The following is a 12,455-nucleotide window of genomic DNA, read 5'->3' on the forward strand; positions in this document are numbered from 1 at the left end:
ATTGGTTGGAATTAAGCTGGTCGTGCGATTATCGGCGAAACGTCTAGCCCGTCATTCAGAACTCATTAACCTCGTATTAACGCCCCAGGCTTTCCATCCGATTTACCGTTTAAAGCTCACGGAAGCTTACCCTCGTGTCGGCCGGCATTTGCATACGGATCGACCCACATAGATCGCCTGGAGATTACACCGGGCCTAGATCATAAGACCGATTAAAGCGGAAAAAAGTTTACGTGGCAACGGCGTACACGTATACACACATGTATTTGCACAATATAACAGCAGTACACGTCGTATATTCGCTAGTATCGCAAAATCGCGCGGGTATTCCCCTCGGTCTATGCGTCCTGCCGTTCTCACGCTGACCCTGCGGTGGCGTAGCCGAGTACTCTACGGATCGAGAGGATCCGGGCTTCTTTTCGGGTGTCAGGTGTTCCTTCTATCGGTGATGGAGAGTTTATGGATCAATCGGTTCGCGTCGATCAGCAGGATGTCGTTGTGCAGGTAGCTGATCAGGGCCGTACAAACGCGATCCGCTCGTTTCGTGACGAAGTAGTACAAGGGCGCCCAACTTTTCGCGCCGATGTACATCGAGCAGATGGTCTCGCGATCAGTTTCGCTGATCTGCCTGGCGTACTTGATAAACGTGCAAAACTGCGATTTCGTTGCAGGCGCGTAGATAGACCTGAGCCGAGGTCCCATGTCACCGAGCAGTCGATAGAACTTCTGGCCGCGGAATCTGCTCCCTAGTATATTGATCGTGTGCAAATTACGGCACCTCTCCAGTATGCGGATCAGGAAGATCGAACGTAGGTACAATTTCGACGTGGAACCTACGGCAGAAAGTTTCCTGTTCGATGATCGATCGCGATAGCAACGGGGTACACTGCGAGGGTCGAAATGGTACTATGCACCACGATTTTCAATGTTTCTAGCATTTACAGTTGCTCACAAAATGGAGCGTATCATGAAAATTAAAGTAAATATGCATGTCAGGGTAAACATACAATATATATTCTGTTTGCATATATTTAGAATAAAATAACATCTTTTATTCTTTATCAATTAATCACATTCCAACATATGTATATCTTCGCGAAAGATTACACGATTTGAACCGCATTTGATTTTAAAACAGGTTTGCAGTGTGTGTAATAAAAAAAATTATTATTCTTGGAATATCTTTGTAAATATAGCAAACAATAATTATTTATTTATCTTCTGAGACTAACGAGACAAAAGGTATGCGAATCTTTCCATGGGAGGAAAATAAAATGGCGTTGATCTGTTTTTCCGCACGTCTGCTACCATTTTGTCGTGACCATTTTGTACAGAACTAGGTAAAATTTTTCGAAAAGATTTAAATAATGGTTGTTCTTTTTCTGATTTAATGAAACATAATTTCTCGAGAAACACTGAAAATTATGGAGTATTTTGTCGCATTCTGTTTACGAATTTTTCCCCCTTTTTTAATTTTTCTTCTTCTTTTTTTGTTTAATTGTATGGTATTTTTAAGTCGAGTTAACACCAGAAGGCGTACGCACGTTTGTTTAGTATATTAGGACGTATGGTGATGTATGCAAAACGCAGTGGTTGTGTTCTCGCGCCGACTTCGTCATTAAAGCAGCATGCAAATGAGGCGAATGGTATTCCCGCGTTTATGTCGTTGCTTAGAAATTTATCGTCACGATATCGATTCCACTACTCGTATGTAGTAGTGGTCGATTAGAATGTTGAAGGAAGCTGACTGTGAAAAACGCGGATTGCATTTCACGTTTCTTTCCGCGTGAGTGGAATTCGCACGAAATTACCATGATTATTCTAACCCTTTGCATTCCGAGGATATTTCGACTCGATCCATCAGTGATACTCCGAAAAACCCAGGGCGAAAACGAAAATTTTCTTTCGAGGACAAAGCATTAAAGATTATGAATTTGTTTCTACAGTACACTTAGAGGAAGAAAGCAATTAACAAACTCCAGACCACATTAACCCTTTCGCTACGGTATTCTTGGAGCTTAAGAGAATCTTTGATGCACAGGTAAGGAACACCTTCGTTGATGAAAGATACGGTTATGAATTTTTAATTACATCGAATTAATACAGGTATTTACAATTTACACGATACTTATGTGCACACTTTTAACAGGTGATCGGCTACCAAAGCATCTAAGGATTCCTCGTAGCGAGACGGTTAATGTCATCACAATGGCGCCAACGGAATGCAAAGGGTTAAATCCGATCGATACGTTAATTCCTTAAATCCTTCGCTTAATCGTGAGAGAATTTAACGTGCTTGGTTAAAAGAACAGGGGCACATGGTCTACCTAGCCGATCGGTTTCGCGCTCATCTTCCCTTCCGCACTGCAGACGAATGCAATGAAACGTGTTTGGAATACTAATTGCGTCAAAGCCGCGGTAAACACGGTTGCCAGGTCAAACAGCGCATCGTATACATGAATCATACGCGAACACCCCGTAAATCGATAGGAATTTTCTGCCCTTTATGATGACGTGGTAGGCGTTGTCAGGCAAGAAGAAGGAAAAAGGGTGGACGAAACATGGGACAAAGGAGGTCTGAAAGGAGGTCTGAAAGCCGGGCTCGCAACGAGAGAACGCTGCAAAAGGAAGCATTAGGAAGCGATGCACCATTAGGAAAATGGTAACTACAGAGGCGCGTTTGTTTGACACGTGGCCAAACTATTTTCCCTTTCTCCGTTATTCCATTTTCCGGTCTCTACCTTTCTCTTTCATCATCTTTACCTATTTCATAACCACGGCCTCTGGACACGTTTGACGGGATAGAAGAGGAAAACGAGAGGCAGAGAAGAGGAGAGGAAGAAGAGTCGAATCGGGTAGAGTTTTTTGAACTCCAGCCAAAAGTCCACCCGCCTCCACCCAGCTTCGCCAATACGGTTCCATGCGATGAGGATAGGAAGGAGAAACTTAATTAGCAGAGGAAAAAACTGACGACGAGGCATAGGACGAATAGAACCTGTGCAATTAGAGACGTGTAGTTCCTCCAGCTTTTTGTTTGACAGCGAGATTTGCCGCAGGATATCGTCGCAGTCCGCCCTCACACTTATGCTCAACTTCTTCAGCAGCGGCATCCTCTTCAGCTCCTTGATTACCTCTGATGTGGACTGTTTGGTGTTCGTCACCTGAGAACAGAAACGGAGATCGATAAAATTGTTAAGCGAGAATTAATCCTTTAAGAATTGATACAATCGTATTCGACGTTTTATCCTAACTGGTTCATAATCGATAAACTACTTGGAAACGCTAGTCAAAATTTGATTCTATTTTCACATGCTTCTGATCGATAACACGTCTACGTTGTTAATTGCGTATATTTTTGTGGAATTAAATTGGAACACAATGGGTTATATTTTATGTAAAGAAATTGGGACTAGAGCGAAACGAAATGTCAAGTCCAGTTAGATATAGGACCCTAGGGGGTTAAGTCGGTTTCTAGTTGGAAACGTGAGACAAAATTTGATTCTATTTTCACATGTTTCTTGTAATGGATAACACGTCTACGTTGTTAATTTCGCATACTTTTGTTGAATTAAATTGGAACATAATGGGTTATGTTTTATGTAGAGAAATTAGGAGGACTAGAGCGAAAGGAAATGTCAAGTCCAGATAGATATAGGACCCTGAGGGGTTAAGTCGGTTTATACCTCGTAAGTTCGCCATAGAAACGGGTCGTAAGCAAGTCGGTTGAAATGCAGGGACACGCGACTGACGGCGTAGAGGTCTGTGTATGGTAGATAAGAGAATATCTCGAAGATGATTTCCACTGGTAAGGATGCGATCCCTGTGATCGGAAACGATGTTGGATCCACGGTCCGCGCGTCACACTTGTTACCAATTCTGGCACGCTTCCTAATGGGCTCTGGAGTAATTGCAAGTTCGGCCATTCTCGTTGCGTTTCCATTTCTGGCATTGGTACGCGCACGTGTTCTCACATTGTCTTTCGATAGGCCGACGTGAATAATTTCTTTGGGCACTTGATGATCGGTGGGTCTGTTTGTTGCTGTGTTTTTCGTAAGGGTTATCGCATTAAGATGTCGTGTGAAAATACTAGGAATTTTGACATCTGTCAGATATGGCCTTCGCTTTTGTTTTGTCCGCATCAAACGATATCGGTGGCTATCGAATCACCCGCTGCAAATATCGAATTTTCTTGCCATTTTCGTCTTCGTCGGGTGCACTCGCGAAGATTGTATCTCACTCGATGAATTGGAAAATTTGGAACGTCCAGTGTGGACCATCCATGTTAGTATGAATGTATAGTTAGTTGGAACGATATAACGTGGTCCTAAATTATCGCGTTACATGGCGACCTCGATTGATACTGAAATGGCACCATCGAAATTGCCAATGCTTTAGGTGTAAAAGTCATGGATATACTTCGCACATTTAACACTTTATACTCTAATTGTAAGTATTTTAGAATAATTCCATTCGACGAGAAGTTTAGGGACATTTATAAGAATGATCATAAAGGTGTTTTACTTTAGGGAGTGAAAGGAATCTGATCATTTATCATAGTAAACTTATGGTTAGTTCAAACGGTATAATAGGTTGTAAATTATTCTAATTCAGGAAAAAGCTCCTGATTAATTTCAAATTTCAACTCAGTTCATTATCTTACCTGGTTTTCGACTTTTTAAATTTTCAATTATTAAAAATGTGCAGGCATCTCTTACAAAATCAATTTTAATTTTTATCCAGATAGCACCATAGTAGATATATAGGTATATTTATTTATTTAATAATACACCATATAAAACAAAACTGCATGAGCATAAAATTTGTCAGAAACTATATGATACATTTTCTCATTTTATCAAAGCTTTCGTTTTTCGCAAAGAGTTAATATCTTTAATTTTTAGTAAATCATCACTGTACATCAGAAGGAAGAACCAAATCCAATTTAACATCGTACATCATCGATCGATACTAGAGCTGATTTATATCTCTCAAAATATTTTTAATTACACGGAAGTCGGAATACTCCTGCGTACTTTTGGACTCGACTGATTTCACGAGCGCACTATGTCGTTCGAACCGGCCACACGCCCTCGGCATTATGCTTGCCACGCTGATCACGAAAATCATGATAGTGACTCATGCACCGGCCATTCTTCTGTCACCTGCTTTTCATTCCGATTAATAGCGAGGGGTACCGTAACGACGCGATAAATTCAGCTTTTTTCGGTAAGGACCCAGTAGTACGTGCGTGCTTCTAATGGCTACATGTCGTGTGTACTTAATTCACGTACGTTGAACGAATTTGATGATAACGCTTTTTTCCAAAGTCCTGCTGTGCACTTTTCCCTTGCGACATTGTTGAATCGTTGCAGGAACTTCTAAAATGAAGCAGGCAATAATTAAAAAAAAAGAAAAATAACTAGGACTGTTATTGAAATTCAATTAAAAAATAATTGGAAAATAATATTGTATAGAACGTGAATTAATGATGTGGTAAGAATAAAAATGGGATAGAGAAAGTTACTGAAATTTAATTTAAAAAAAGAACTGCAAATAATATAAAGAACGTTTCAAGGTTGATTTCATTTTTTCTTCTTTTTTTTATTTTTTTTACCGATGAGAGACGTTATACTTTTTATCCAGTACGGTTACAACCGGTTTCAAAACGAGTTCAACGACTCGCAAACTCGAGATCTCTCAATGTCGCAAACGCATAATAAAGCGATTTTAAACTTACGTTCATCTTATATGATCATACTTCAGACCGTACGTTTGCTAGAAAGAGAAACGTGGGAGAAAGAGAGAGGGAGATATATATATATAGGGGCGGGAGTTATTCACAGAAACATCTCTCGATAGTCACCGGCTCGTTAAATAATGAACGAGTTCGTTTATAAAACGGGGGAAATATTTTATATTGGAAGAAAGATCGATCGAATTGATCGGTGGTATTCGAAGATTTCAGAGATACGTCAACGGTATTCAGAGCGTGGACAGTCTCCGAATAGGTTATTTCCGAAGTGTAATTACGCGAATGGTGTCTAAATCACGCAACCTGCCAAATAGTCGCGGTGTACACTCGAATCGTCTTGTCTTTAATTTTCTTTCATAACGTACCTTGATCCGATTACCTACATAAACTTAGCAAGTCTGGCAAGAGTCAAGGTGCAGCTACATCGTGGTTATATTTGCTGCCCATTAACATTCCAGCGGCAGAAGAGCAAAGTGCACGGTAACGCAGGCCTGAAAATCGATAACCTGTCTATAAGTACGAAACTTTACACGGATGGATATAATAAGCGTAATTCATTATTAAAGGATAACCTTTCATGTGTCATGTTAAAATTAGCATTTTGTAGAACGGGATTCGACTTTTGATCAAACTTGTAAAATAAGGTGAATAAACTATTCATATGATACATGTACCGACCTCCCTTTCGACTAGCACGTTTATCCACGCTATTGGCTTATTGAATGTCAGAGGACGCGACCGTAAAAGTTTGTCCCGTTGGCTTTCGCGCTTGTTACCTTACAAGCTATCGACGTTTCTGTCAATGCGCACGATAACACATCCGCAAATCCCGCGAAACGAAACAATGAGAGGAACGCAAACCATGTGAACGCTAATGCTTTCTCGTTAACTCTGGACACGTTATCTTTTTACGCGTCACTAACGAGACTGACATTATCTACCGTGACGCGGTCGAGAAAGTTTCCTATTAAATTTTGCGCCCAAGTTTACGATGGAAAATGAAACAGATTTTTATTTTTAAATTATAGATAAATCATGCTGTCTCAGATGAAGACAAACTCCACTGGAAAGCTGGAAGGGAAACGACCGAAAGAGTTAATGTCATCTTCTAGTCTTTCCGGTATGTCACAATTATCGAATAGCAGCGAGGAGGCCTTGGAACCGCTTGTACATAAGCCGCACAAATCGGAAACGATAGAAAGGTAAGTTGCGTTTAAATGTTTTGATGATGAACTTACACAAGCTTTTTTCATTATACAATGTACATTCTAATTAAACATTATTTTGCAACGTGTTTTGTTATGTAATAAAATAGTCTGAACTATTTAAAATAAATAATGGTAAATGAGAGAATAAATATTCACACGTGGAAAATCAAATTTAAATTTTTAACGTATTGAATGGATCGTACGATTTCTTTCTTACCGACGTTTGATAAGTTTAATGGCGCTATATTACAAGGGTGAAATTGTTACGGGAATGTTTTGTAAAAATTGCATTCGGCGTTTTACCTACTATGCGATAATTTTTATGTTGCAAATGTGTAATGGTAACTTGTAAAATATATTTTGCAGCACAACGAAGGACGCAAGTCCACAACACAACGAATGGCTACTAAGTGGACCAAGTGGGAATAAATCTATTTTACGTTTCAAGTAAGTTAAAATCCTGTTTTCTTTATATTGCATTATTTTTGTATTTGATTTCCATTACTTAATGCAGAGTATGTAATTATTTGTTACTATTTTTTAGATGCTCCGCATTAGCAACGCCTCCGGAAGAACCACCCGCGAAAAAATTGCATATGACTTACAAAATTTTTCAAATGGATACTAAACTTATTAATCTCTTGCTGCAATCACACGGTTTAACAGAGGTAAGTTGAAATAATTCATATCTGTTTTGAAAGAATTTTTTATTGCAATTCAGTACGTATATAAACTAAATTCGAATTATATTGAATCATTCGTTATAATACAAATTAATTTTTTATTCTCTTTTTTTAATTTTTAAGTACTTATAAATATACAATTTCAAAATAATAGTACAACTTATACTTAAAAGAAATACAATTTATTTTTTTATGATTTGTTTACTGACATTGTTTCTTCAATGGAATTTTTAATTCGATAGTTATATTCTATAGTATAAGAAGTCGCGTATTTCGTATCGTATATTTTGCTTTTTATTTGTTAATGGTATTACCGTGAAGTAAGTTACTATAATATGAAATAACAATATAGTTTTTTTATTTAGTGTTTAGTATGTTACTATTCAATAATATTTTAATATTTATAATCATAACAAAGTATGTAATTGTACAAAGAAATCAAATCTGAATTATTTAAACAAGGCAAACATATATTTTTTTATAAAATATTAAGACCACTGATTACTGTTACTAGTAGCGTTTAAATTTATATTCGTTTAATATTATAATAAACGTTTCATGTGTTTATCCAAATATAAATTGTCTTATATTTATTAAGATTATTTTTAATACTGACAATTTTACAGTCTATTAAAATATAACATATTTAAACAGCCAATTGTGTCATGGGCAGGATTTTTAAAGAGCTGTTTTTATTGACATAGTAAGTTTAAAAAAAGAATGTGTTACTGAATACAATTACCACAAAACCAATGAGCTCCTGGACACAGATCCACATCTAAATTCGCGCGAGTTAATGTTGTTCTTAACATCCTTACACCTTCACAATCCAAACCCCAATTTGCCAAGTTCCCAATTTTTCTCAGTCTTTTACATTTTTTGAACATATTCAGCACAGTAGTTGCAGATACTTTACTGGCCTCGTATATATAAAAACATGTTAGGTTTTGTACTAAACTATTTTCACACTTATCAGACTTTCTTGAATTTTTGTGTTTGGTTGATATACTCAATAATTTTTCCAAATGTTCATCAGTAAGATCAAAACAACTACGAACATGTAGTGCTGTCAGTTCTGGTGCTAATGAAAGAAGTTTTGTAATAGCAGCAGCACTCACTATACGTCCTAATTGAATTTTTTTCAAATACTTCAGTGGAGGAGGATCAGCACCTTCTGTCCAAATTATATTTGAGCCACGGTTAGTAAATGTTCTAAGATTAGAACAACTATTGAAAACTTCTTTTAAATCAACTTGAATAGGATTTTCATTGTGAGTTATTCTGAGATTAAGTTCACGTAGATTGTGACCATTAGTGCGAAGATAATCATAAAAACCATCCAACCATTCCCTTTGAGGTGGTATGCTATGTACACTCAGGGAAGTAACATAGGGAAATAATCTCAGAGCTTCAGGAGGATGATGAGGTTCTGAAATGTGTAATTTTTCTACTTTTGGGCATGCCTGTGCCAAAAGTTCTAAACGAACTGGTGTTGTTCTACAACTTCTTGCTTGAGTTAGACTAAATGGTGTTTTAAATCCAATGAGTCCTTCATTCATAATTTCAACTACTCTTCCAACATAACTATATTCTCCTAGGGATTCCAACTTTGGCACATGTACCAAAGCCAAAAGTACTCCTGCACTAGTCACACCAGTGTTAGCAACATTAAGTACTCTGAGTGTATCACAGAGTAAGTTTCTGCTTTCATAGTATTCCAATAGTACCCCATGTTTCTCCTTTGTTGCTGATTTAGAATTTTTCATTATCAATTTTGAAAGTAGTGTTTTTAAACGAGACCAACTAGTAGGTTCTTGCATTGTAGTATGAGGTACTTTATCTCGAAGTTCTACTTGTAACAGTAATTGCTTCAATCCTACATTTGTTACTAGTCTTGAACAAGCTACATCTAAATGCACAAGTTTTGGGCAAGCTTTTCCTACCACTTGAAGCACTGTATCACTGGCTATATTACGCATAGTTAAACTCATCAGATTCTTCATATTTAAGAGAGCACATCTTAACAAATTGCAGTCCAATCTTAATAAAGCAGAACGAGCTAATTCTAAAGATTCAAGTCCAATTCCTTCTGATGCAAGCAGCTTTAATAATGATGTCTGATGGCTACATCCATAATAACAACAGAGATTCACTTTCAACTGCTTTATGTCATGTCCAAGAAGAAGGGCTAATAGGTATAGTGGAGCTGGACCAGAAATTGAAGTTGATCCATCAGATGCAGGTCCATATAACATTTTTGAAGTTTCTTCAATAACTTGTGATCTCAAACGTGTAGATAAAGCATTTATGTAATAAGGTCTGATGGTTTGCTTTGCGTATGCCAACACTTGTGCAGCAGATGATTCTTGTGAAAGCACTTGCAGCATTCGGCACGTCCTGTCGAGTCGTTGACACACACGTCCCAAACTAAGTCCCTCCAGGGAATTAGGCTGACGGTGGCCAGGCATCTTCTCTTGTTCATTCACTGTAAGATTTGACATGTCAATTATTATACCACAATAATGACATGACAATTCTAGTAATATTTAAGTTATAAATAATAATAATTTGTTATTAAAAATTTGACTTCTAGTTGTGGAATTTGCTGACAAAGTTAAAGGAAATTTAATATACATATGCTAATTAGTACAATGTTTATTATACCAATCTCTTTATTATAAAATATATTAATTATAAAAATTAGAAATTTTAATGAATTTGGTTATGAAGAAGTGTGCATATATGTCATAAACAATTATTATCTTAGTTAGATATTAGATAAATTTAAAATTGAATATTCGTAACGAGTTAAGATTAATGTTTTAATTTTGAGGTTAAGTACTTTTGAAATACGGTACAGTAATTGTTTTTATATAAGTTTATAGACTCTACTATGAACATTACAGACATATTATCAGAATAATATTAATTGGAAGGAATATTTTATACAAATAACTTCCTTGTATAATTATCAGTAGTGAAAAATTGTTGTTACTATCCCAGTAAATTTTCGTGACAGAATTCAACGATGCTTTTGCTCTGCATTGTTTTATTATTGAATATTAAAATTATCATTTTGAATTTGGAAAATATTCATTAATAAATTTTTCGTCCTTCCATAAATTTAGATCTTGAATTCTGAATACAGAGTAAGTAGATAAACAAACAAATAACTCTTCTTTAAAATTTTTTGTTTTTATGTCTCTATGAAAGGAAACTATACTACAGTACCAAAATTTAAGAAAATTACTAAAGAAAGAGTATACAATAGATACCAATAAGCATATGATTAACAAAGAATGCCTAGACATTTAAAAAATCGTGAAGTAAATTTATGCGCGTTTATTTTGTCCTTGTAACATTCAAATTAGTATCTTTTGATTGAATACCCATAGGAATGAAATGTTTTTACAAATTTTGATTTTAATAGAAAAAGATAAGTATTTTATTCCATATTCGTATTTGGTTCGTTAAATTCGACGTGTTCAAAATGTGCATCGTTTTAAAGACACCATAATATACGTTATACTTTATTACATATACGTTCCTCGTGTATCATGAACAAATTGATTACCACTGGTTACTTTCGCGAGTCTTTGCTATACGTCATTGATTTTTTTTCAAAAGGAGCAATGTTAATTCATTATTTAATTTGTTCTACGTAATCTTTTGATTACGTAAAAAGAATCGTAATTGACTAAATTATTTGTATCCATAATTTATTGGATATCCCTTATAAATAATTGAAATCGCAGCATTTTTCCTTCATTACACGAGATAGAACATGAGTTCAATACGAATTAGATTTCTCGAGTGCTATATCGTAAAACGGTAAAACTAAATAAATTGACAATAAAATATTTAGTGTTGATACGTTAGAAATGTCATACGATTATTTTTCTCTTTTCTCTTTTCTCATTAATACACGTTTATTTTCATCGATTTCTATTCCCTGCATAAACGGCGTTCGTACAGTCAAGTATTGAGGATCTATTGCAAGAGTGACAGAAAGGTGGCATCGATGCACGCTATAATTGCGAAAACGTTGTTAGAGAACGGAATAGTGGGGTTTCGCGCGACCCCTTGTTAATTAACTAACGCCTCGTGTACCATAATTTTGTGAGTTGCAACAGATAGTTATCCGCGTGCATGTGTAAACAAGATCGAATGAAAATTATGGAATATCTGAAATAAATATTTTAATACAAACACGTCAAATTAACAAAAACGGGAAAATTAACTTTAACACTAATGTAATAATTGATAAAAAATTATTCATTTAATAAAGAAACATCAGTTTTACCCCGAAAGTGAGAATCATGCTTAAACTTGACCTCATCAAACTTAAACTTGACCTAGACATAAATGTTGTCTGACCTAGACCTAATTATGCGAACAGACTAAAAAGATATCGCTTGATTGAAAATAGAAATAGTTATACGCAGGTAAAAGCCGTTTTCGATACCGATTGAATAATACGTGAGATTGAATTATTGAAATTTAATCGGTTTTTACTGGTTCGTTCTTTGTTATTGCGTTGTAGGTTACGTATTACGTTGGGTCGAATGTTTTTAACTTTTCGTATCAAAGGCGAGTCCACGACGGTTATACAGACATAGAAATCCGCGTGATGCACGTGACGCCGCGACATCGAAACGCGGACAATATGTAAACGCGGCGATACTGCGAGTCGTTCACACGTTTGGTTACATAAAGGCAAACACAACTGAATCCGACACACCACTGTGACACTTTCACTGGACCATTTTTTTTTTTTTTTTTTTTTCTTTTTACTCCCACCAAATTGACGCT

The 12,455-nt window shown here is 36.2% G+C and overlaps 3 protein-coding genes across 5 annotated transcripts in view; 1 reads left to right on the forward strand and 2 right to left on the reverse strand.

Moving 5' to 3' along the window:
* The window catches only part of TTLL5 (Tubulin tyrosine ligase-like 5), a 32,345-nt gene that overhangs the window by 8,962 nt on the left and 10,928 nt on the right, over positions 1–12,455 (forward strand). For 2 of the 3 annotated variants that reach the window (XM_017902081.1, XM_017902083.1), the window contains exons 2-4: positions 6,781–6,954; positions 7,327–7,407; positions 7,505–7,628. In XM_017902081.1, coding sequence (XP_017757570.1) covers positions 6,788–6,954; positions 7,327–7,407; positions 7,505–7,628 — 372 coding nt within the window. In that variant the 5' untranslated portion in view covers positions 6,781–6,787. Of the gene's footprint in view, positions 1–5,015; positions 5,227–6,780; positions 6,955–7,326; positions 7,408–7,504; positions 7,629–12,455 lie in introns of those variants that run through there. The other variant, XM_017902082.1, reaches the window with a different exon arrangement.
* Positions 427–3,923, reverse strand: LOC108548937 (uncharacterized). The gene is made up of 3 exons (XM_017902086.1): positions 3,684–3,923; positions 2,996–3,161; positions 427–833 (listed from the first exon to the last, which is right to left on the reverse strand). The coding sequence occupies exons 1-3, from the start codon at positions 3,921–3,923 to the stop codon at positions 427–429; spliced, it is 813 nt and encodes a 270-aa protein (XP_017757575.1).
* LOC108548936 (uncharacterized) overlaps positions 8,312–12,455 on the reverse strand; it is a 5,421-nt gene continuing 1,277 nt past the window's right edge. Inside the window, exon 2 of the mRNA XM_017902085.1 lies at positions 8,312–10,128. Coding sequence (XP_017757574.1) covers positions 8,369–10,111 — 1,743 coding nt within the window. The 5' untranslated portion in view covers positions 10,112–10,128 and the 3' untranslated portion in view covers positions 8,312–8,368. The remainder of the gene's footprint in view (positions 10,129–12,455) is intronic.

The sequence above is a fragment of the Eufriesea mexicana genome, unplaced genomic scaffold (assembly GCF_001483705.2).
Source record: "Eufriesea mexicana isolate 0111107269 unplaced genomic scaffold, ASM148370v2 scaffold1653, whole genome shotgun sequence".
Taxonomy (NCBI): Eukaryota; Metazoa; Arthropoda; class Insecta; order Hymenoptera; family Apidae; genus Eufriesea; species Eufriesea mexicana.

Bases quoted from the DNA above. Each gene is read 5' to 3' on its own strand.
- LOC108548937 (XM_017902086.1), bottom strand. From the start codon at position 3,923: ATGGCCGAACTTGCAATTACTCCAGAGCCCATTAGGAAGCGTGCCAGA. The intron at 3,162-3,683 runs GTATAAACCGAC...TTCTGTTCTCAG, and splicing joins TTCTATGGCGAACTTACGAG to GTGACGAACACCAAACAGTC. The intron at 834-2,995 runs GTTCTATTCGTC...TTTCTGCCGTAG, and splicing joins ACACGTCTCTAATTGCACAG to GTTCCACGTCGAAATTGTAC.